Source organism: Hemitrygon akajei, chromosome 23 (genome assembly GCF_048418815.1).
Source record: "Hemitrygon akajei chromosome 23, sHemAka1.3, whole genome shotgun sequence".
In the NCBI taxonomy this organism is placed as follows: domain Eukaryota; kingdom Metazoa; phylum Chordata; class Chondrichthyes; order Myliobatiformes; family Dasyatidae; genus Hemitrygon; species Hemitrygon akajei.
Window position 1 is genome coordinate 23,160,863 of NC_133146.1, and position 26,738 is coordinate 23,187,600.

Here is a 26,738-nt window from a genome sequence, read left to right on the forward strand (position 1 = left end):
GGAGACTGGCCGTGCGCGTATGTCATCGCCCGGAACGTGGCAGGTGGGCGGCACATCCGCTCCGAGTGGATCGGCTGCTCTTTATAAACGGCCGCTGCGCAGCCTGGCTCTGAATTAGCTGGAGCAGGACTAGTGCCAGAGTCAGAGTTAGAGTCAGGTACAGGCTCCACGGATGGACGCGATGCTGAATTTCACAACCGAGGAGGAAGACGACTATTACCAGCTGCTCGGGTGCGATGAACTGTCCACGGTGAGAGAAATCCACTCTAAGTCCTTTACGGCATTTAATGGGTTAGAATCCTTAGGCTGACAAGTGTAACTCCTAGTGGGGGCAGGGGTGGTGTTGTGACGGGTACAGAGACCTAACTGTTTCCTAGTGCAGTCCAGTTTGTCTCTGAGTAGCTGTCCAGCGGGCATCTCTGTGCAGGATTCCCTGCATTTGATTATACTGCGGGCCAGCACTTTACAATATGCCAGTCCATATCTCATTGAAGGGTGGGCGTCCACCAAAAGTGAGACAACAGGCATCAATCACAATGCGGGTTAATATATACTGAGGTGGGATGTCCCAGGCGAGGTTTAACATTTATTGCCCAACAGTAATTATCTTCGGAAGGTGCTGGTGAACAACCTTCCTGAATTGTTGCAATCGTTTTGCTGAAGACCCCTTCCCCAGTGGCACTGGGAAGGAATTCCAGGATTTCGACCCAGTGACAATGAAGGACCGGTGACATACTGTATTCCACACCTTGATGGCCTGCGATTTGGACGGGGACTTTTTTCTCGTACACCCGCTACCCTTGTTCTTTGTGGTCGAGTTTGCAGACTTGGGGAACTGCATTGCATTTTTCTGGGTGGTGGTAGAGGGAGTGAATGTTTAGTGGGGGAAGATGGGGTGCCAGTCACGCCAGTTGTTTTGTCCCGAATAGTGTTGAGTTTCTAGGGAACTATTGGAGTTTCACTCACCCACACAGGAGAGATTATTCCCACGTGTCCCTGACTTGTGATTGTAGATTGTGGGCTGATCTTGTGGGTGTTAGGAAAGGAGTTAATCACCACGGGATACCTTGCATCTGACCAGTTGGTCTAGCCACAGTATTTATTAGCCTCCAGTTGCATTCCTGGTAAATGGTGACCCAATGCTATTCTAAGTGCGATTCAAATAGAGGAGCATTGATTCATCAGCTAAGTGGAGGTAGCAGGAGGAAGCTTCTTTGCCCACCTTTGAGCCGGGAATCAACTTTGAGGACTCCCAAGGGCTTCTCCCTCCTGCGTTTGGACAGTGACCTGGCATCTGCGGTGGCGGTGTCCTGCTGTGGTCTGTATAATATGATTCTGAATGTCCAGTCTATGGAACAGCATTTCCCAGTTTAGATATCAGACTCCAAAGGAGGATTTTGCCAAGTTGTTTGGTGGGTCATTATGGATCTTTGAACGATGTGGAATGTACAGTATTGTAATTGTGTGTCAGTGTACACCTGTCCCATATAGCACATTTGTAACCTAATGTGAACCTTAATGTGGGCTCAGGCAAATTACATGTATATGATGTGTAACATTATAGATTTAAATGTAGGTTAGTGAGTTCAATGTCGCTCTTACTACATTGGACCTCCACCAAAAGTGAGTGAACAGCAAGAGGGATAAACATAATTGTCCTTATTCTCAGCTGGAACCTTTTCTCCTTGATAGCATTGATAGAAGTGACTGTCACAAAATATTTTTGAAATCTCCTCCTCTTGATTTAAAGTTGGAAGATTGCTTTGCTGTTCAATGGCATGCTGTTTAGTTGATCAGGAAGAGATTCCCCATTGAATCCCTAGTCTTGATTTGTGTCAGTAGAATGAGGGATATGCTGAACCATGAGGTTAGGGTGGTATGGTAGTGCAGTGGTTAGTGTGACGCCATTAGAGTGCCAGTGACCTGGGTTCAGTTCCCACTGTTGTCTGTAAGGAAGCCATACGTTCTCCCAGTGTCTGCGTGGGGTTCCTCCCACTTTCCAAAGTCATATGGGATTGTAGGTTAATTGGTCACATGGGTGTAATTGGGCAGTGTGAGCCTGTATCTTTAAACAGAAATGTAAAAAAGTTAATCTTTGAGAGAAAGCCTTTAGAGACTTGTCCTCATGCTAGGGACACACTCCTTGTTATGTAGCACTGAAGTCTAAGGTTTGAATGGGATAAATTTGGAAGAGATCTGGCAGCTCAAGTGAGGCACTGTTTACAAACATCTTCAGCAGAAATTGTCACCATAATGTGTGACCTCCATAGTTCAGCATGTCCCTCATTCTACTGTTAAAATCAAGATTGGGATCCATTCTGATTCAATGAGGATTGCAGAACTGCATGCCAGGAAAAGAGCCAGCCAAAATACCTGAAGCTGAAGTCCCGGCTTGATTAACTAATGCTTTAATTAGTTTGATTAACTAATGGCATGCCACTGAACAGGAAATCAATCTTCCAACCATAGATCAGCAATATTGCAATCATATACATTCAGGCAGAAGTGCTGAGAAGATAATCCATCTCTGCATCCTCCTGGAAAGTTTTAATCAGAGCCAATGTGATTCATTCAATACGATATCGCAAAGTTGAGACAACGTTGTTACTGTGCCAAACAGTATCCCAGTACTAAAGAGTCACACTCTAGAATGAATTTACCTCCAGCCTAGCTAGAATCTTATTCAGTAAATTGGAATTTGCCCAGGTATGTCTTGTTCAAAATAAAGGATAAATAGAATCTAGCTAATTACTGCCTCATTGGTATGTCTGCAATATTTAGCAAAGGGATGAAGGGTGTTATCAACTGTGATGGAATGGTACTTACTAATAACTTGCACTATTTCCGAATTTTGACTTCAGCATGACCACTTGGCTCTGAACCTCATCACAGCTTCCGTCCAGCTGAATCCCAGATATACTTTACTTTTATTCTCACCAAACACTTGATACTAGAGTGTTCAATCATCACAGCGATATTTGATTCTGTGCTTCGCGCTCTCTGGAGTACAAATCGAAGTAAATATAATAAAAATTTAAATTATAAATCATAATTAGAAAATAGAAAAGGGAAAGTAAGGTAGTGCAAGTCAGCTCCGGATATTTGGAAGGTATGGCCCAGATCCGGGTCAGGATTTGTTCAGCAGTCTTATCACAGTTGGAAAGAGGCTGTTCTCAAATCTGTCCGTATGAATCTTCATGCTCCTGAACCTTCTTCTGGAGGGAAGGGGGATAAAAAGTGTGTTGGCTGGGTGGGTCATGTCCTTGATTATCCTGGCAGCACTACTCCGACAGCATGCGGTGTAAAGTGAGTCCAAGGATGGAAGATTGGTTTGTGTGATGTGTTGGGCTATGTTCATGATCTTCTGCAGCTTCTTCCGGTCTTGGACAGGACAACTTCCATACCAGGCTGTGATGCACCCTAGAAGAATGCTTTCTACGGTGCATCTATAAAAATTAGTGAGGGTTTTAGGGGACAGGCCAAATTTCTTCAGCTTTCTCAGGAAGTAAAGGTGCTGGTGGGCCTTCTTGGCAGTGGACTCTGCTTGGTTAGACCAAATCAGATCATTTGTGATATTCACCCCGAGGAACTTAAAGCTGTTGACCTGTTCCACCTACGCACCACCGATGTAGATGGGGTCGTGTGGTCCGCTACTCCTTCTGAAGTCAACAACCAATTCCTTCATCTTGCTGACGTTGAGGGATAGGTTATTGTCTTTGCATCATGCCACCAGGTTCTTAATTTCCCCTCCGTACTCAGACTCATCATTACCCAAGATACGGCCTACAATTGTGGTGTCATCTGCAAACTTATATATTGAGTTCGATGGAAACTCGGTTACACAATCATGGGTGTACAGTGAGTACAGCAGGGGGATGAGTACACTGCCTTGTGGGGCACCGGTGCTCAGAGTGATTGTAGAGGAGAGCTTGTCCCCTATTTTTACAGATATGAGGTGCAAGTGACTGGCCTTGACATCACAGCAGTGTTTAACTGATTCTGTCACTGAGCAGCCCAATATGTATTTCAAAGTAAAACACTCCAGTGGATGGAGTCACACCAGGCATAGGTTAAGATGTTTGTAGTGTTGAGATATCCTTCAAGTTCCTCAGTGTGTTAAGTCTAACCTTCTGCGACTGCTTCATGACCTCTTCCCCCCATGCTCACCACAAACTCCGCCATGATAAGGTCAGAATTCATGGTATTCACAGATTGAAGAGTGTTTAATTCCATTGGTAACTTCTCAACAAATGAAGTAAACTATGCCTGCATGCAGAAAGATCAGGCTTTATAAGGAATTGGTCAGACCATATTATTGTGAGCAGTTCAGGGCCCCGTATCTAAGAAAGGACATGCTGGCATTGGAGAAAGTTCAGAGGAGGTTCACAAGAATTATCCCTGGAATGAAAGGGTTTATACGAGGATTATTTGATTGCTCTGGGCCCGTTTTCACTGAAGTTTAGAAGAGTAAGAGGAAATCTCATTGAAACCTATCGAATATTGAAAGGCCTCGATAGAGTAGATGTTGAGGTGTTCCTAATAGTGAGGGAGTCTAGGACCAGTGGGCACAGCTTCGGAATAGAAGGACTCCCCTTTAAACAGAGATAAGGAGGAATTTCTTTAGCCAATGGATGGGTGAATCTGTGGAATTAATTGCTAAAGCTGGCTGTGGAGGCCAAGTCATTGGGTATACTGTATTTAAAGTGAAAGTTGATAGGTTCTTGATTAGTAAGGGTGTCTATGGTTACAGGGATAAGGCAGAAGAATGTAGTTGAGAGGGAAAATAAATCAGGATTGAATAACAGCAGACTCAATGGGTTGAATGGCCTAATTCTGTCCCTATAAATATGTATTTACAAGAAGTGCCTTGAGCTGTTGAATTAGTTTAAAGGTAAGTCCACACACCACAAGATATAGAGCCAGCTTTAGGAATGAATTCCACAGATTCACCACCCATTGGCTAAAGAAATTCCTCCTTATCTCTGCTCTAAAGGGGAGCCCCTATGCCTTATGGTGTGTGGCCTTATCTTTAAACTAGTTCAACATTTCAAGACACTTCTTATAAACACGTATTTAGATAGCGAGAGAGGCCAATCTCAAGAAGAGTACAATTTGGCAGATGGTGCAAAATTCTGTTAGAGAGGTATATCTGAAAGGAAAATAATCAGAAAACTGTAGGGAAGGAATTCCATGCTTTGTGAACAAGGTGGCTGAAAAAAGAGAACAATTCCTAGTACTTGGGAGAAAAGAGATGAGATGTACAACCATTAGTGGAATATAGAGACCTTGGAGGATTTCAGGACTGAAAAGTTTACAAAAGCATGTAATTTGTTGTCTAATTTACTTGGATCATTTATTATCAAGAATCTATTGTGTACACTTGATTACATGATGTCCACAGCAGGAACACAAATCCAAACTGGCCAATTGTGTCATATCCTATTATCAGCAAAGACAACACGATCAACAGTATAATAAATAGCACTTACTCAAAAATGATGTGATCACAGATGCTCAGTTTGAGTTTTGTCAGAACCCCTCAGCTTCAGAACTCTTTACAGATGTGGTACAAAGAAGAACGACGCTGTATGTGACAATGCAACAATAACCACAGGTAAAGCAGGAGCCTATAGAATCTGTGGGAACTCTTCTCTGTTACCTGACTTTATTGAACATAAAATAAATCTGATCAGCTTCCTTGACATTCATTAACATCTTGGGGGTGGTCAAACTTTAGGATTGACCTGATAGAACTGGATGGTGACTTGATGGAGGTGCATAAGACCATAAGACATAGGAGCAGAATTAGGCCATCTGGCCCATCAATTCTGCTCGGCCATTCAATCATGGCTGATCCTTTTTTTCTTTCTCCTCAACCCCAGTTCCCGGCCTTCTCCCCATAACCTTTGATGCCATGTCTAATCGAGAACCTATCAATCTCTGCCTTAAATACACCCAACGACCTGGAATCCACAGCTGCATGTGGCAACAAATTCCACAAATTCACCACCTTTTGGCTAGAGAAATTTAACCGCATCTCTGTGTTGAAAGGGCACCCCTTTATCCTGAGGCTGTGCTCTCCCATCATGACTCTCCACATCTACTCTGTCTAGGTCTTTCAACTTTGAAAAGTTTCAATGAAATTCCCCCTCATCCTTCTGAACTTCAGAGAGTACAGACCCAGAGCTATCAAATGTTCCTTATATAATAACCCTTTCATTCCTGGAAACCTCCTCTGACCCTTCTCCAATTCCAACACATCTCTTCTAAGATTAGGGGCCCAAAACTGTTCACAATACTCAAGGTGAGGTCTTACCAGTGCCTTATAAAGCTTCAGCATCACATCCTTGCTCTTGTATTCTAGACCTCTTGAAATGAATGCTAACGTGGCATTTGCCTTCCTCACCATTGACTCAACCTGCAAGTTGACCTTCAGGGTGTTCTGCAAAAGGACTCCCAAGTCCCTTTGCATCTCAGATTCCTGGGTTTTCTCCCCATTTAGAAAATAATTTGCGTATTTATTTCTACTACCGAAGTGCATGACCATGCATTTTCCAAATTGTATTTCATTTGCAACTATCTTGCCCATTCTCCCAATCTGTCTAAGTTCTTCTGCATCTACCTGTTTCCTCAACACTACCTGCCCCTCCACCAACCTTTGTATCATCTGCAAACTTGGCAACAAAGCCATCTATTCCATCATCTAAATCATTTATTTACAGCATAAAAAGAAATGGTGCCAACACCGACCCCTGCGGAACACCACTAGTCACTGGCAGCCAACCAGTAAAGGACCCTTTTGTTCTCACTCACTGCCTCCTACCAATCAGCCAATGCTCTAACCATCAGTAACTTTCCTGTAATACCATAGGCTCTTAACTTGGTAAGCAGCCTCATGTGTGGCACCTTCATTTAGTTCATCAGCCATCTTCTTGTCCCCTGTTATTATTTCTCCTGGCTCATTTTCTAATCTAGCGGATCTACAGTATATCTATTTTCATTTCTCTTTTATTTTTAACATACTTGAAAAAACTTTTACTATCCACTTTATATTATTTGCTAGCTTGCTTTCATATTTCATCTTTTCCCTTCCAATGATTTTTTTAGTTGCTCTCTGTAGGTTTTTAAAAACTTCCCAATCCTCTATCTTCCTACTAGTTTTTGCATTGTTGTATGCCCTTTCTTTTGCCTTTGCAATAGCTTTGACTTCCCTTGTCAGTCACGGTTATACTATTTTACCATTTGAGTATCTCTTCATTTTTGGAATACATGTCCCGCACCTTCCTCATTTTCCCCAGAAACGCACACCATTGCTGCTCTGCTGTCATCCCTGCCAGCATCTCCTTCCAATTTACTTTGGCCAACTCCTCTCTCATACCACTGAAATTTCCCTTACTCCACTGAAATACTGCTACATCAGACTTTACTTTCTCCCTCTCAAATTTTAAGCTGAACACAATCATATTGTGATCACTGGTTCCTAAGGGTCCTTTTACCTTAAGCTCCCTAATCTCCTCTGGTTCAGTATATAACACCCAATCCAGTATAGCTGATCTCCTATTAGGCTCAACGACAAACTGCTCTGAAAAGCCAACTCTTAGGCATTTAACAAACGCACTCTCTTGAGATCCATTACCAACCTGATTTTCCCCAATCGACCTGCATGTTAAAATCTCCCATAACTACCATAACATTGCCCTTTTGACTCACCTTTTCTATTTCCTGTAGTAACCTGTGGTCCGCCTCCCAGCCACTGCTGGGATGCCTGTATATAACTGCCGTCAATGTCCTTTTACCCTTGCAGTTTCTTAACTCAACCCACAAGGATTAACCATCTTCCAATTCTATGTCACATCTTTCTACAGATTTGATACTATTCTTTACCAGCAGAGCCACACCACCCCTTCTGCCTACCTTTCTATCCTTCCGATATAATGTGTAACCTTGGACATTCAGTTCCCAATTTCTACCATCCTTCAGCCACGATTCAGTGATGGCCACAACATCATACCTGGCAATCTGTAATATTGCAACAAGATCATCCACCTTATTTCTTATACTATGTGCATTTAGATTTAACACCTTGAGTACTGTGTTTGCTATCCTTTCTGACTCTGCATCCCTAATGATTTGATACTCAGCCTGTTGGCTGCAACTAAGTCCCATCAACTGCCTGTCCTTCCTGACAATCTGACTGCATGCTATCTTTACTTTTTTACCATCCGTCCTTTCCTGTGTCCCTTCACTCCGGTTCCCAACCCCCTGCCAAGTTAGTTTAAACCCTCCCCAACAGCTCTAACAAACCTACCTGCGAGAATATTGGTCCCCCTCGGGTTCAGGTGCAACCCGTCACTTTTGAACAGCTCGTACCTCTCCCAAAAGATATCCCAATTATCAAAGAGCTTCAGGCACCAACTTCTCAGCCACGCACTTATCCGCCAGATCATCCTGTTTCTACCCTCACTGGCGTGTGGCACAGGCAGCAATCCAGAAATTACTACCTGGGAGGTTCTGTTTCTCAGCTTTCGACCTAGCTCTCCAAATTCTTTTTTCAGGACCTCATTGCTTTTCTTTCCTATGTCATTGGTACCAAGACATCTGGCTGCTCCCCCTTCTTCTCCAAAATGTTGTGGACGCGATCTGAGACATCCCTGACCCTGGCACCTGGGAGGCTACATACCATCCGGGTGTCCCGTTCATGTCCACAAAGTTTCCTGTCTGTTTCTCTCACTATCGAGTCCCCTATGGCTATCGCTCCCTTCTTCTCTCTCTTTCCCTCTGCACCACGGACCTATGCTCAGTGCCTGTAAGCCGGTTGCCGTGGCATTGTCCCGGGACATCATCTCCCACAAAAGTATCCAAAGCGGTGATACTTGTTTTTGAGGGGAATGGCCACAGGGGTGTTCTGCTCTCACTGCCTATTTCCATTTCTCCTGACGGTCACCCAGATACTAGCTTCCTACAACTTCGGGGTGACTACTTCCCTGTAACTCTGATTAATTATATCTTCACTCTCCCATACAAGTCGAAGGTCATCCAGTTGCTGCTCCAGATCCCTAACACGGTCTTCAAGGAGCTGCAGCTGGATGCACTTCATGCAGATGTAGCTTCCCGGGAGACACTGGGTGTCTCAGTTCTCCAACATCCAGCATGAAGAGCACAGCACATAAGATGCTAAGAGGCATAGATACAATGGACAGCCAGCACCTTTTCCCAGGATAGTAGTGTCTGATAAGAGAGAGCATAGTTTGAATTTGATTGGAGGAAAGTATAAGTGGATGTCAGAGGTAGGTATTTTTACAGAGTAGTTAGTGCACAGAACACATGTTGGGGATGGTGGTAGAGGACATTAGGGACATTTAAGAGACTCCTGGATAGCACACGGATGAAAGAAAATTGGAGGGCTGTGTGGGAGGGAAGGGTTATATTGATCTTGGAGTAGGTTAAAATGTCAGCAAAATATCATGGGCTGACGGGCCTGTATTGTGCTGTAGTGTTCTACGTTCTATGTTTACAGAACCAGGACTACAAGGACAATTCGGAGGCTGTGAATTCTGACTTGTCTTCTCTCTCCCTAATGTGGGGAGCACGGTAGCATAGTGCTTAGCACAGCGCTTTACTGTACAGGCAACCTGGGTTCAATTCCCGCCACTGCACGTGAAGAGTTTCTACATTCTCCCCATGACCATGTGGGTTTCCTCTGGGTGCTCTGATTTCCTGTCACAGTCCAAAGATGGATCAGTTGGAAGGTTAACTGGCATTGTAAATTGCCCTGTGATTAGGCTAGGATTAAATTTGTGTATTGCTGGGTGGTACAGCTCAAAGGGCCAGACGGGGCTATTCCGTGCTCTGTCTAAATAAATAAATAAATGCAATTTCACACCTGCTTTGCAACCCATAAAGAACATCCATTCACGTTCGGACTGGCACACTCAGGTTGGCACGTGTGCCATCTACGAATTACACTGCAGTAATTTGCCAAAGATTTTTCTACATCACACTCCAAACTTGCAACCGTTACTGCCTAGGAACATGACGGCAGGAAATCACACGACATCCTGATTGATGTGTATCAGTGATAACTTCCCTCCACTTCTGGAATTGTCTGTCTAACTTCATCCTGCAAGCTGCTGTTGTTTGAGAAGGCAGTTCACCACCATCTTTGTAGAAGCAAAATTGGATATTGACAATCAATATTGGTTTTGTCAGTAATATCCACATTCTGGGAATTTTCAATTGTTTATTGAAACAATCTCATAAAACGTTCTCAATGGAAGTACCCTCTTGATAATGTACGTACATGTGAGGTACTGTTCCACAGGATGGTATGTGCTCCCAGGAAATGGCTGACGTTAACAGACACTGGAGCAAGATAAGAGAAAGGACCGAGAAAAGAAACCAAACAAGTATCTAACGAGGACCTTGTATGTCGACTGCATCATAACGTATCAGCTCTTGTGTAATTACAAGAGCTAATACATTATGATGCAATCCCCCAATTTAACCCTAGCCTAATCACGGGACAATTCACAGTGACCAATTAACCTACCAACTGGTACGTCTTTGGACTGTGGGAGGCCAGAGGAAGCCCGCACGGTCACGGGGAGGACATACAAACTCCTTACAGGCAGCACCGGGAAATGTCTAGGTTAGCATTCTGTGCTATTTCAAGGGTTTCAAAACCTAAGTACAAGTCAAGTTATATTCTTAAGTTTAGAAGGTTTGCTTTGACTTGGCACTTTCTTTAAAATTGGAGATTCTAATGCAACGGATGTGTCAGAAGTGTGCATTGTATTTTGCATACAGGTTTAGACTGATATATTTAAACATCATTCTTCCTGTATTGCATTGTAATGAGTCAGAGCATTCTGTATCAGATTGGTGTCATTAAAACACAAATTAATATCTCACACTGAGAATGTGACGCAGTTTGCAATATTTACTACTGTACGTGCAGAGGACTGAGCATCAGCTGTTGCCTTGGCAAATGTATTACATCATGTCAAGCATTCACTTCCCTGGCTGCAAAATAAACTAACCAATAGAGGCAATAAATACGTAAAAGGAAATGCTGTCTGATAAGTTTACCAGTGTTGTTCTGATGACATTAGTGACTTAAGGTTTATCTTTTTATCTGAAGTTGTGAATGATTTAATATTTATTTTGTCAGACAGAGCAAATTTTGGCAGAATTTAAAGCCAAGGCCCTGAGCTGCCATCCTGACAAACATCCAGATAATCCAAAAGCAGGTAAGGCTGTATTAAGATTAAACTGTGCCCACTGAACGTCTGATGGCACTTTGCTCCAGCAAAGTGATTTATTTAGTTGGATAAATCTAGATGATGTGCTGGGTGAATCAGTGCAGACTGAGATATAGTCAGGATGCTCCAAGCTGAAGTCTCCCAAATCCCAGAGGTTCCTTTGAACTTTTGTACTTGCACACTTCCGCCTCCTCTTTTATGAATAGTGAGTTAGAACGTAGAACAGTTGCTTTGCTGCTGCTTACGCATGGGAGGGGATAGCTGGGGGGGGGGTGGTGGATGCTGTGGAGCTCGAACATTTAACTCATTCATTCTTTGTGGGCACTCCTCTGTTTTCGTGGATAGTTGCGATGAAAAAAGATACATATTGTATACATTTCTCTGACATTAAATGTACCTTTGATACCTTTGAACAGTACACAGGAACAGAACCTTTGGCCCACAATTTATCGAACCAGCTAAAAAGTAAATCAAAACCACCCCCCCCAAAGCTAATCCCTCAGAACTACACAATGTCCATATCCCTCTATCTTCATATTCATTTTCCTAAATGTCTTTTAAAAGCCTCTAATGTATTTGCCTCTACCACCATACCAGGCAGCACACTCCAGATATCCACCACTCTCTGAGGTAAAAGCTAACTCCTCACATTCTCTTTAAACTTACCCCCTCTCACCTTAAATGCATGCCCTCTGGTATTAGACATTTCCACCCTGGGAAAAAGATTCTCCCAGTCTACTCTATCCATGCCTCTCCTAATATTATAAACCTCTATCAGTTATTGGACTTCACCATTTTCTGCTTCCGATCCAACCTGCAAAAGAGATTTGGCAAAAAGAATCCAGCAATGGAGGACACTAGTTATATGAATAGTCTAGAGAAACTGAGATTTCTTGGTTTGTGTTTTCTTGGTTACAAGGAGGTCCAATTCTGATATTTAAAATCATGAAGGATCCAGACAGAGAAAAGTTGTTCAAATTGGCCGAAAAGTTGTGAACTAGGCAACGTTGATTTAACATAAATGGCAAAAGGAAAAGATTTTTTTATACAGTGGGTGTTTAGCTGGTAAATTCAATTGTAGCTTTCAGAAAGGTTAGGTATACAAAGAAAAGAATGTGCAAGGTTGTGGAAAGAGGACAGTGAGGTGGTACTACATTGCTCTTTAAGCCAGTACAGATTTGACAGCTAAATTACTTCACTTTTACTGTAACTATTTTGTGATTCTGTAGAAAGAAGTGTTTGAAAAATACAAAATGAGTATAAGCTAATATAGTGAAAGGAACAGAAGCTTATCCATCTTTATGAAAAAGATACAAGTGTAGGCAAGAACCTCTAAAGCATAATGCGATATTGAAGATTGTCATGAGTGATTGTTTATCTGTTTGTCCACATCATGGGTGCATGAGTCATGGAGATTATGAGCCGTGCTGTATATTTGAACCTGATGGACTGTGTGTTATATTAAATTAGGGTACAGTAATTCAAGCTTTCCATAAATATATTTTCTTTGTCCTTGCCCCTCAAAGAGCTTCAATAGGAAGGAAAATAGCCTAGATAAACAGCTTCTCATCAGCATTTCAGTGATGCTGTGATGGATGATGCAGTGGTATATTCATTAAGTAAATATCTCTCAATCTAAGTGATGGAAATAATCCTCTCTGTTGCCACAGGTAGTATGTGTATTTCCATTTGTTTTTGTTAGCTTTTATATAGCTTTGAGAGATGATTGATTTAATTCCTGTCACAGAGATACTCCTTATTCATTCTGGAAAATAAAACAAGCTTGTCCACTTTAGTATTCTAAATTGTACCTATACAAATTGGACCAAATTGACTTGCCATACAGATAATACAAGAGCATGGATCTATAGCGGAGGTGGTTTTCATTTGACTATTTTGTACTGCTAAATACTATGAATATAATGAATGAGTATAAATATTACTGTCAATGCATGTGGGCAGATGTATCAAATGTACTGTTGAATAATGTTACAACAATTTTACTGTTTCAGGATTTGTTTGTCTGGGACAACTTCAGCCTGATGCAGCGATTTCTTGAAATCACTGCTGAAGTACGTCTGTACCATCAATTCCCATGTTTGACCTGGCATCAAGAGTTGTCAGTTCAAATCCCATCCTTGGATAGCAGGCATTTCATTTTATTGTGCATTTGATAGGTCTTGTTATTGAAGAGATTTAGAGTGCTCTTATATTTGAAGTCAGTGGGAGCAAGAGTGGGTTGCTTGCCCCCTCAGGTCACAGCCTTCTAAAAAGGACAAAGCACAGTGCTTAGTTTGCACCCTGTCAACCACCTTAAACACTGAACCGTCTAAAACACGTGTGGCAGTTCTATGCCACCAGAACTCTGACTGACCTCCAATATCAGAAGCCTCTGCCTCCCAAAAAGGACAAAGGTAGTAGGTGTTTGGGAGCACCATCACCTGTACGTTCCCCACTAAGAAGACACCATTCCAAAATGGAAATGTATCACCTGTCCTTCATCATTAGGTCTAAATCCTGGAATTCTCTCTTCGAAAACTTTGGGAGTAACTTCATCAGAAGAAGTACAGTATGTCAACACCATCGTCTCAAGAGCAGTGAAAGCTGGCTGTGTGTGAGAGACCAGATCCCAAAAGTTTTTTAAAAAAAAGTCTTGGTTGACCCAGTTCTATCCTTGACCTCTCATTTCCTGTTTGCCCATGGCATCTTTCCAATCCCTTGCTTATCAAATATATGCCTACCTAAATTAAAAATGTTGAAAACTCCACTTTCAAAGACTCAAGACCCCCCCCAAAAGAATGTTTTGTCTCATTGTCTTAAATATATGACTCTGTATTTTTAAAGTGACCAGCATGTTCTACGGGCTCCCACAAGAGGAAGCATATTCTTGTCCATATTTAATCTTTCAAGACACCTGAAGATATTGTGTTCCCTTTCATTCTTCTGGTCTCAACGTGACCATCCTTTCCTCATTAAGCAACCTGTTAATTTCACGTATTAGTTAATAAACCTCTGAAATGCTTCCAATGCAGTAGTAAACTTCCATGAGTTTTATAAGAAGACCGGTACTGTTTACAATATTCTACAGGTGCTCTTGCCAATGGAACTCAAACACATCTTCCCTACTTTTATACTCAATTCATCTATGAACGAACAATAACATTCTGTCAGCTTTCCTAATTACCTGCTACACCTCCTATACTGTTGTGAATAACAAACTTGTGCACCCAGTATCTCCAGTATCTTGGAGGTTGCAATCTCTTCCCATTTAGATAAACTCTTTCCCTGTTTCCCCCCCCCCCCCCCCCCGGTGAAAAGGTACTCCATGTGCTGGATCTTTCACCACTCACTTAACCCTATCATTTTAAATTTTATCCTTTCCACAACTTTCTACCTCTCTCTGGCAAGCTAGTATGGTAATCAATTCTTCAGTGTTTTCATCCAATTCATTTACATAAATCATAAAAAGCTGCGGCAGTATCAATCACTGTGGTACACTAGTCATTACATTTCACCAATCAGAAGCACCATTTTGCCTATTTTTCTTCTCTATTAGCCAGCCAATCTTATCTTTATTTTTCTCCTCTACCACAAGATTGCATTTTTCAATGTAAACTTTGATGCAGTAGCTTAACAAAGTTCAAAGAAAAATTGCTATCAAAGTACATACTTCACTACCTTGAGATTCAATTTCTTACAACTCAAAGCAATAGAGTTTATGGAAAAACTATAATTAACATTGAGAGACAAACAGCCAATGTGCAAAAGAAGAGAAATCATGCAAATAATAATGAAAAAGCAATTAAATAATACTGAGCACATGAGTTGTAGACCCTTGTAGGTGATTCCATAGGATGTGGAGTCATTTCAGTATTGTGGTGAGTGAAGTTATCCACACTAGTTCAGATAATTGAAGGGTATTAACTGTTCCTGAACCTGGAGCGTGGGATCTAAAGCTCCTGAACCTCCTGCTGGTAGCAGTGAGAAGAGAGCATGGCCAGGATGAAGTGCCAAATTGAAATTTTAGGTATAGCATGTCTTCTGAATCACCTTTATCCTTAGAATTTTGTCTTCAAAACATTTCAATAGATTGGTCAAACATGATCTTTCTTCCACAAGATCACCTTGTCTGATTATTCAGAACTTTTCTAAGTGAATGACGTTGTTTTGTATCTGATTCTATCACAACCTGTGACAATGTGATCCAGATATCAACCACTCTCTTTGTAACAACAAACTTAGCCATGTGTTCCCCTGTAAATATCCCATCCCTGGACTTAATTTTGAAGAACTGGCGACAGATCTTTGTAAACGTGTGTTCCAGATTTTCAAAGTTCTTTGTGTGACAGTGTTTCCTTGCATTGTCATTTAATGTCCAATTTGTAGAATTTTAGAATCCAGTGCAAGGCCAGTCAGCTCACTGTATCTGTGTTGTGCAAATGAGGGCCACCCACTTCCCAGCTCTTGGTTGGTAGCCATGTGGGTGATGACACATTACACCAGTCCAAGTATTATTAAACATTGCTGATTACTTCATCCTTTACCAGGCTATCAACAGTTCCACACCCCACCACCAGTCACATGATTTTTTTCCCTTCAATTATTTTCTCATGCTTCAACCAATTATTAAATCTTCACCTCATATTTTTGACTGCCACTATCTTGACCTCTCATTGTGTTCTGCACTTCAATTTAATCTGACTGCAATATTCATTATACTGTATTTAAAGAGGCAAACCCAGCATAGACAATGTTTCTTCATAATTAAAATCTCCAACCTTGATGACATTTCGTCCTTCAATTACATCCTTCCTGTAATGAGAAATCCAGAACCATACAGAGAATTCCAGCTCTGCTCTGTACGACTCTAGCATAACCCCCCCTGCCCCTGTATGTTCAGCCAATTAAAGTGAAATCCCTATCTGGTGCCTTCAGTAACTCTACCTCAGCCCCCTGACCCTGTGGCTGCAGTCTCACTGCCACAGGGGACAACAGACGTGCGAGCAGCTCTAGTCCTGGATGGAGTGTTGTGGAGAGCAGGAGTTTTCAGAATCATTAACCAGTCTCTGTTTTACTTCTGCAAATCCAGTGGAGCAGTTTCAGAAACTGCAGCAAGCGAAAGAAACCCTGACCGATGAAGACCGACGTGCTCGCTATGACCACTGGTATCGCAGCAAGATTGCAATTCCATTTCGTCAGTGGGAGGCTCTAAGTGACGCTGTCAAAATGGTAGGTAGTGGTTCATTTGCACATTTTGTCTGAGAAATAAACCTACTTACTGTCTTCCAGTGGACTCCAGACTTAATGCATCTGGGGATTTGAACCGTCTCCATATTGCTACTAAAGGTTACCATTATCCATTGATTTATGCTTAGAAATGCTCTTGCTTGTTTCAGTTTTATGGACCTTTACGATTCCTAAAAGTGTACAAGAGTCTCATATAGACAATTCCCTTGTCAACTTCCATAAGATTGATGCCATTGGAAGGAACAAATGCAATTTCTTTCTTTTTATTTGGAACTATTGTCTTTTTGGAATACAGGCATGTGAGAACAATTTGACCTGTGCATGTCTTCCACCATTTATTCTCCTTAAACATGTTGTACATGTTGGTGTTTTCACTATTTCAAGATGAGGTACAGTACTGTGTATGCATGTGCCTTTCTGTATATCAGCCTCCAGATTCTTGATAAATTCCATGAAGGCTGTGTTTAAAGAATAATGAAAAGTAATATTCTCCATTAACACCAGGTGCAGAAGAGGGGATAGGGTGGGATGAGTCAGGATGGGAGCAAGATACTGTCACAACTACATCGGTCTTTGTAAAGTGCTGACTGTTTGTGCATGAACAGCATCTACAACTTGTGCCAAAGCCCAGAGTATTGTTATTTTCAAGAGTCAATCGTATCTGGGAATCTGGAAGAATATGGATTTGTAAAATACTAACTACAACAGCATATTGCCATAAAAAAGATACAGCGTAGAAACAGGCCCTTTGGCCCACCTAGTCTGTGCCAACCATCATGCATTTGTTTTATACCAATACTATTTGAACCCAGTCTAGCTTTCCCAAATTTCCATGGATACACTGCCCCCCCCCCCCCCCCCCCCACATTCTACCCCTCACCTACACACTGGATATTTTCTATTGATCAGTTAACCTACCACCCCTCACCTCCCCCCGGTCTTTGGAATCTAGAAGAAGCTAGAGGACCTAGACAAAACATATGGGGGAGAGAGAGAAAAATACAAATTCTACCTCCACAGCAGAGGTTGGGATTTAATCTAATTGGCTGTTCTGGTTGGAAAGGTGTTGGATTAGAGGAAAGACTAGCCAATTGTTGAATCAGCTACCTCCTGAATGCCTTGTGCCAGTGGAACGGGTCCTTGCTGCTCTGCTGGGAGACACTGAATGGGACCCTGTCCTTTCCAGGAACCTGTAGTTCATTTTAGGACTCCTGGGCGGTGGTGGGGTAAAGTGAATTCTGTACGCATTGCAGTCTCATATAATTGGTCACCCAAGACACCAGCCAACATGGCAGAAATATTTTGGGCAAGCAACTAAACGGAGGCAAGAATAAAATCTAACTATTGTTCCAACTTAGCTGATTGGCTGAGGATCCTGGTGACATTTGTTAGCTGTTCTGTTTTGAGGTGGGGAAAGGGAAAATGTGTACAGAGTGGACACAGCTAAGAGTGATCACCTGTAAAATGACGGAAGTGACATGGTACATATGTGTGAAGTGCTGAATGATGTTGCTGCTTTGGCTGTAGGAGTTTAGAGAGCTTGACGTTTGATTGTAAGTAATGCATAATATGGTTGCAGAAAGTCAGGGAGGAGCAAGCATAAGGAGCACAAATGCATTGTCTTAAACACTCCTGTAGAGAGTTAAAGCCTGTTTTTCCCATGTAATATTACCAGCCTGGAGTCTCTTATGACAGGAACACTCAATGGGGAAATGATCAGTGGATTCTGATACCGGATCAAAGTACTTTTAAGTTTGAGGACTAATCATTCTTAAAGTCTGCCTTACCAGCCATCACTCACCTTTCCTCTTACTATGTGAGTGTAATAGCCTCCAGTAGCTTTGAAAAAAATACATTTTATTCCCTCATGTAGCCATTAATGATTCATAATGAATATATTTTCACTGGAAAGGTTTGTCCTTCTGAGCAAATAGTGGTTGTGATGGTAACTGTGAATGTGACACAAAAATGCATCTGAAGCATCTTGCTCTTTTGAACTAGTGAAAAACATCAGATTTGTAATGCAAATTGAATTAAGGCTCCCAGGGTTTTAATGTTGCTTGATGTGATGAAGTGTAGAAGTTGCCCTTATGCTGACGCATTGGGATCACTGAATATGTTGGGAAATGTTTCCAAACCATGAGACTTTTTGCTGGCTGTGTATAATATGCAAGCTGCTCTCTCCTGTTGCTGAACAGAGATTATTCTGTCAATTTGTAAATTGCCACCACATGCTTAGACCAAATACAAAAAATACATGCAACAAAATGGTAACTTGCATCATTATGTAGGTTGCCCTGGTCAAAGGTATCCTGTAATCATTCCCCAACTGCAAGACTTTGTATCTCAGTATCCCAAGGGGAGTGTTTATAGTAGGTAAAGCCTGCTTAAAATTAATACATGGTGATTTTTTTGATCTCAGCTTGACTGCTTCGCATCCAGTGGGCATGTTAAAGATAATAAGAATAACCTTTATCTTTAGTTTCAATTGCAACTGTGACTGAAATTATTAATAGAAATAAAAACCATCTTGTATCTGCATTTGGGAGTACTGTGGAGATCTGTATCAGGCAATTTCTATAAATATCAGTACTAATACTGAAGAGTGGCAGCTGGAACTCTATCAAGTTTGTGCTTTTGTGAGCCCTGGTATCCCTATTTGGTGAATTCCTTAACAGGTCCATTCCAAAACTAATGGGTTCTAAGCCATGTGGCTTCCATAGCTGATGAGCTCTTGGGAAAGTGATAATTATTATATTGATGCAGATACCACACATTGTCTGGACAAAACATTTCAACCAAACTCTATATATCTTTGGTACTGTCGTATACTGTCCAGCTAGGTCTTCTTGTATACAGAAACAAACTACAATAAATTCAAAGTGGATCAAATTATAGACGCATTTACTCACTTGCAAGGGAAGCTACTCCATACACTTCATCTGGAAAAAGCTTCAATCCTATACCTCAAAATATACTTTTTCCAGAGAACAGTAATTAACTCCATTCCATAACATTCCTCTGTTATCTCCATCTTTATCTGGTTCTGACATTTGTTCTTTAGAAACTGTTTCCTGTTTACCCCTGTTGTCAAAACATTCCACCCCCGCCATAAAACACACATCTCTTGTCACAAAACACACACAGCTTCCTTTAAGCCTCTATCCAAACCAGCAAAGCATTCTGGGATTTCATAGGTTCCATTTTGTCACACTACATTTTACAGAAGTTACAAATTCATAAATACTTCAGGGATACAGATATATTTTCACAGTACCAGTCCTTAACAGATAGAAAAGGTATTCATACAATATATTGCATCTTCTAGACAATGCACTGGGCAGTAAGAAGTAAGAAAGAACCAATGCTGGAAGCGCCTACTGCAGATTCTGATGGCTCCACCATGACAGGGGAACAAAGACAATCTACAGAGGAAGATTGGAATGGAAGTTCTCCTGTGCAACAGGCTGACAGTGATGGAGCTGGAGTCAAAGAGACAGAAGTGATAAATGAGGATCAACATTTTGCCGAAGATCCCACTTCTCCACGTAAGCAAAGGAAAATAAATTTTACATAGTGAAAAGATATAGATTTACTGAAGGTGCAATTAATGTCAAATGATCAATAACTTAATGGTGATGCAGCCAGCTAACATAACTGTTGCTAACATTCGGATACTCATTACCAAACAAAAGTGTAGGTCTCTTAGAGTGGAGCTTTATCATTTGTGGGAAAGTATTTTAGAAGCTGAACATCCTAAACTATTCTCAGATAATGAAATTCATCCCAATCATAATCTGAATTTTGAATAACATTTTACTCATTATCCTAAGATATTTTGAACCATATCTCTCCATGGCTAATTACAATACAATAAGTATTCCTCTGTAGCACAAACAAAATGCTGGAGGAACTCAGCAGATCAGGCAGCATCTATGAAGAGGAATAAACAGTTGATATTTTGGACCGAGGGTCTCCAAAGATGTTGCCTGATCTGCAGAGTTTCTCCAGCATTTTGTGTGTGTTGCTCTGGATTTCCAGAATCTGTGGAAACTCGTGTTTATAAACTCTTCTGTCTTTCAATAACTTTTGAATAAACCATTAAAGACATTATTAAACAGCAGTATCCCCATTTTAAAGCATGCTTGGTTCTATCCCATTTCTAAAATCTACTTGTGGAAATTAGTCAGAAATCCCAGAACATGTGGTTCAAGGATACAACATGAGGAAATAATTCAAAGACTGGGATAGAAGCTATTAAAAAATCATGAAGTAATAGGCTGGCATAGCCAGTTCATTTGAGATAATTTTATCATGTTTGGGAGAAACAGTGACTTTGGGAGTTTCACAAATTGGACCAACAATCACAGGGTGACCTTTTGCTATGTCTGATGAAAACTAATTAAAAATTATTTAATGCAGTAGCACAAAATGCTGGAGGAATGTTTTGGGCTGAAATCCTTGGCTGGAAGCCCAATATTGAGAGAGACTGAGGAGATTCGGACTGTATCCTCTAGAGTTTTGAAGAATGTGAGGAGGTTTCATCAAAACGTCCTAAATTCTTAGGGCTTTCCAGGCTGGATGCAAGAGGATGTTTCTCCAGGCTGAAGAGCCTTAAACCAGGCCTCACTGCGTGGAATAAAGGATAGTCTGGTTGGGATTGAGACAAGAAAGCATTTCTTCATGGTAGTCTGCCTTTGCAGTTTTCAACCCTGGAAGCTGTGCCATTGAGTTCATATAAACGTGGCATGAGGTTGGCGTCATTCAATGTCTGTAGTGAGATGCTGAAGATGTTCTATAGGTCAGTTGTGGAGAGCGCCCTCTTCTTTGTGGTGGCGTGTTGGGGAGGCAGCATTAAGAAGAGGGACGCCTCACGTCTTAATAAGCTGGTAAGGAAGGCGGGCTCTGTCGTGGGCAAAGTACTGGAGGGTTTAACATCGGTAGCTGAACGAAGGGCGCTGAGTAGGCTACGGTCAATTATGGAAAACTCTGAACATCCTCTACATAGCACCATCCAGAGACAGAGAAGCAGTTTCAGCGACAGGTTACTATCGATGCAATGCTCCTCAGACAGGATGAAGAGGTCAATACTCCCCAATGCCATTAGGCTTTACAATTCAACCGCCAGGACTTAAGAACTTTTTAAAAGCTAGTATTAATGCTTTTTGAGATAGTGATTTAGATGCATATCATATTTTTTTTTACTGAGTTAAGTATTGTATGTTATTAGTTTTGCTACAACAAGTGTATGGGACATTGGAAAAAAAGTTGAATTTCCCCATGGGGATGAATAAAGTATCTATCTATCTATCTATCTATCTATCTATCTATCTATCTATCATGAGTACATTTCTGGATATAAGGGATATGTAAGTAGGCCAGGTAAACAGAGGTGAGATAGAAGATCTGCCACATTCCTGATGAATGGTTGAGAAGGTTTGATAGGTTGAATGGCCAACTCCTGATACATCTTTTGTGTTCTCTTCTTGGTTTCACTTCATCTAGACATTCATGTGTTCTATAGTAGTCTCTGAGGTTTAGTTGGTTGAATTTGTTATTCAAGCTGTTTTGCTCAATGCTGAAGCTTGAAACTGGGAAGCTTCACTGAGAGCTTAGACAGAACAATTTTTGTTTTGCTGATCTTTGAACTTTGAGAGGAATGTTAGGAGCAGGGCTTTCAGCAGAGAGCCTTTAGAAGGTTTGGGTAATATTCTAAAGTGCGTCTGGGAACTGGTTGTTTTGGGGAGCGGCTCAATGCACTGCAGGTATAATGGGTTTGCCCACAAGTGAGATTTAAAACTGACCAGAAGCAATTTTTGACCACTGATTTGAGGGTAGTTGGTAAGGTCACTTCCGTGTGTCAGTGGTCTTGTTTAGAGCTGTGCAAGTATAACCAGATGTGCAGAGACAGTTGCTAGACCAAACTGAAATTTCAACCTCCTGAATTAAATATAACTTTGGGAAATCCTCTATGGAAGTACCAAACACTTCTGCACTTAAAACAGACTGACATTTGATCTCTCAGCTCTGGAAGTGCTAAATCGTTTTAGAGCCATAAGAATATGTAGGTACTGGGAACCTAGAGTAACACACAAAATACTGGAAGAACTCAACAGATCATGCAGCATTTATGGAAGAATTGGACAATCAACACTTCAGGTTTAGACTGTTTGACCGGACCTTTCCTAATTTCCCTTGAACTGCCTGACCATTTGAGTTCATTTTGCTTTGTCTGTTTTGCTCTGGGTCATTATTGTATATTGCTCATGTACATTATCAGTAATTGTGACCTGTCCATCAACTTCCTGAGATTGTTTGCACAGATTCTCCCTAGCCATTGACAATGGTTTGGTACCCAGATATTCTCATTGCAGAGTGAAAATCAACCACATCTTGTGGATTGTGCTGCCCACAGTCGGCTTTACTCTTGCAGAGTTTGCCAAAGTGATTTTCTGTCACAATATGGATGCTTACTGTGGTAAAGAGAAATTTTTTTAAATTTTCAACTGATCATGTTGCTCCCCACTATACTTGACCATCTAAGCCGTGCTTACTCAATTCTGCCTTTTTCTTGTGATTCGTGCAGTAGTTCTAGTCTTGCTCTGGGAAATTCAAGAGCCTTACATGCCTATAAGCATTTTTCTAAAGTCAATTCTGACAAGTGTAGTAGTTGTTCCTTTAGGCTGGACTCCCAAGATCCCATAAATAATCTGCTTTGTAGTGGAGTCCTTTTAAATGTGTGAAACTACAATTCTCTTTTGTTCTGTTGAGAAAGCTTTAAATTAATTGACCCTGCTCCTGGTTATAAGAAGGGGCCTCAGTCAACAGTTCCTTTCTGGTGTGTTGCAATGTGTTTGTAATCCTTTACATGCTTTCTCCAGGCTGTCCTTTCAAGATTGTCTGGTATGACAAAATTCTTTTGTGACCAAATGAAAGATACACTAACAATTACACTTCTACTCCGTCATTGTTTCAACAACCAATGGTTTTGATATCAGGACTGGACAACTTATAATTAAAAACAGAAATTAAAACTAAACAATAAGCTTATAGTGTCTGTTTAGTGTTTTACTGTGGCTTTGCCCACAGATGTAGCCAGACAGCTTGGAACTTTAGACACTAATGTTGGAGAGTAGCCTCACATGATACAATCTCTAAAGTGACTGAGTTATTTGTGTTTATGACTGTCTTTACACTTTTTATATTCATTCAAGAGATGCCCACACGTAATTGTCCTTGAAGGTGGTGATGAGCTACAATTTCGAAACAAATACTAGATACAATTGTGATGTTTGAGAGACATTTAGGCAGAAAAGTGAATAGTTGGGTGTAGAAGGATGTGGAGACAGGGAAATAGGATTAACATACTGTAGGTGGGCAAAAAGTTTGGTATAGAAGAAAAGCACATTTTTATGCTGTAAGGCTCTATGATCCTATAACTTGTTCAATTTTTTCTTCCTTTAGGAATTTTCAACATCAGCGACTGCCACTATCATTTCCGCTGGTCAGCCGATGCTCCCTCAGAATTACTAAGGAAATTCAGGAACTATGAAATTTGAAGTTTCACCAGGGATTCTCAACTTTACTAAAATATTTCTTGTCAGATCAGTTTATCCTTTGTATTTTGAATGTCCTGTGGAAAGTTTTATTTTGTGATATGTTGTGTATTTCACCTGAGAAATAGTTAGAGATGAGCGTCTCTATAAATAGTCTTACTTATTTCTTATATATATAATTAAATGTTACTGTTCCTCAGACTACCAGTTTCATGTAGGTGTTTGTAAGATGCAAACTGCATTCTCTGATCTTCATTCCTTGAGGTCTTGCTGTGTAATTTTGAAATGGGAGTTAAAATATTTAATTCACTCAAAGCCATTGTCTTTCATTGTGATTATTATCATTTATATTATGTTAGAATTCAGTATTTACTGAACTCTTTCTGCAGTATTCTCTTAAAGGCACCACTTGCTTGATTCAGCTAATCTGTGTATACTTATAAAACCAACATCATGGTCTTTGCCCATTACTGGCAGGCTGGCCTACTGGCAGATCTGGAACTCACTCCTTAAAGTTCCCTGTCCCTTTTTAGAATGTTCCTTAAAAATCTCTGATCAGCCATTGAGTCACCTGATCTAATGTCTCCTTTGAGTTGTGCCCATAGAGTCATAGAGCACTACAGCACAGAAACAGGACATGTAGCCCATCTGAAGTTCAAAGTAACTTTTATTATTAGAGTACATATTTGTCACCACATAAAACCCTGAGATTTATTTTCCTGTGGGCATGCTCTGAAAATCTATAGAATAGTGACTATAACAGGATCAATGAAAGACCAACTAGAGTGCAGAAGACAACAAACTGTGCAAATGCAAATATAAATAAATAGCAATAAATAACAAGAACATAAAATAACAAGATAAAGAGCCCCTAAAGTGTGATCATTTGTTGTGAGAACATCTCAATGAATGGGCATGTGAGTGTGGTTGCCCCTTTTGTTCAGGAGACCAATGATTGAGTGGTAGTAACTGTTCTTGAACCTTGTGATGCGAGTCCTGAGGTTCTTCTACCTTCTAACTTGATGGCAGCAGCAAGAAGAAAGCATGGCCTGGTGGTGGGGATCTCTGATGATGGATGCTGCTTTCCTACGATACTGTTTCATGTAGATGTGCTCAATGGTTGGGGGCCTTTACCCATTATGTACTGAGCAAATCCACTATCTTTTGTAGGATTTTCCATTCAAAGGCATTGGTGTTTCCACACCAGGTTGTGATACAGCCAGTCAGTACACTCTCCACTATAGAAATTTGTCAAAGTTTTTGATGTCATGCTGTATCTCTGCAGGCTCCTAAGGAAGTAGATGTGCTGCTGTGCTTTCTTCACAATTATGTTTATGTGCTGGGTCCAGGACAGGTCCTCTGAAGTGGTAACTCCCAGTTCCTAACCTTCTCCATGTCTGATTCTCCATTGAGGACTGACTCATGGACCTCTGGTTTCCCTCTCCTGAAGCCTACAACTAGTTCCTTGGTCTTGCTGACATTGAATTCTTATGACACCATTCGGCCAAATTTTTAATCTCCCTCCTGTATGTTGATTCATCACCACCTTTGATTCAGCCCACAACAGTGGTGTCATCAGCAAACTTGAATATGGTGTTGGAGCTGTACTTAGCCACACAGTCATGGGTGTAAAGCGAGTAGAGCAGGGGACTAAGCACACGGCCTCATGTTGCATCTGTGCTGAAGGAGATCATGGAGGAGATGTTGTTGCTAATCAAACTGACGGGAAGTGAGAAAATCCAGGATCCAATTGTACAAGGAGGTACTGAAGCCAAGGTCTTAGAGCTTATTGAATGGCTTTGAGGGGATGATGGTATTAAATGCTGAGCTGTAGTCGATTAAGGGCATCCTGCTGTATGCACCTTTGCTGTCCAGATGTTCCAGGGCTGAGTGAAGAGCCAATGAGATGGCATCTGCTTTGGATTGTTGCTCCGATAGGCAAATTGGAACAGATCCAAGTTGCCTGACAGGCAGGAGCTGATATGTTTTGTCACCAGTCGCTCAAGCACTTCTTCACTGTTGATATAAGTGGAACTGGTCAATAGTCAGTGAGGCAGGTCACCACGCTCTTCTTGGGCATTGGTATGATTGGAGCTGAAGGTGGGTACCACACATTGCTGAAAAGAGAGGTTAAAGAGCTAGTTGGTCAGCACATGTCTTTAGTACTCGGCCAGGTATTCTATCTGGTCTGAATGCTTTTCTTGGATTCACCCTCCTAAAGACAGCCCACAGTTCAACTCCAGATACTGAGATCAAAGGTTCATCAGGAGATGTGGGGGTTTGCGATGATTCTTACTTCCGGGGCACTTAGGGCTACTTTCGAGTAGCAGCAGTACTCTCAATGGATACGATTAAATATTCCCATTTCAGCCTGATACAGCTAAAAAGCACAACTGCTTCCAAGGTCAGTACAGTCAACAAACATGTCTTAATGCATTTAAACAAACTATTGCTGCTTAAAACTGATGAAAGCAACACCGATTGTGGTCGGAAGTGCCCACATTGGATACTACGGAGGAAGGGTGGGTGCAAAGCGGGGTTACAAGTGCATTTAAGAAACGGGGTCTTAAACTCCCTATACTGACTATCTTGCTGGCAAACGTGCAGTCTCTGGTGAAGAAAACTGATGATCTCAGAGCTACGGTGCTGAATCAGAGGGGCATTAGGACCATGT

At 41.3% G+C, this 26,738-nt stretch overlaps 1 protein-coding gene across 1 annotated transcript; it reads left to right on the forward strand.

The window, feature by feature from the left end:
• The first annotated feature begins 40 nt into the window (after window positions 1-40).
• Window positions 41-24,379, forward strand: dnajc12 (DnaJ (Hsp40) homolog, subfamily C, member 12). Its single transcript, XM_073027214.1, has 5 exons — window positions 41-250; window positions 11,171-11,249; window positions 16,351-16,490; window positions 19,837-20,056; window positions 23,973-24,379. Exons 1-5 carry the CDS (start codon window positions 173-175, stop codon window positions 24,065-24,067), a joined length of 612 nt encoding a protein of 203 aa, XP_072883315.1. The 5' UTR covers window positions 41-172; the 3' UTR covers window positions 24,068-24,379.
• The last annotated feature ends 2,359 nt before the right edge of the window (window positions 24,380-26,738 follow it).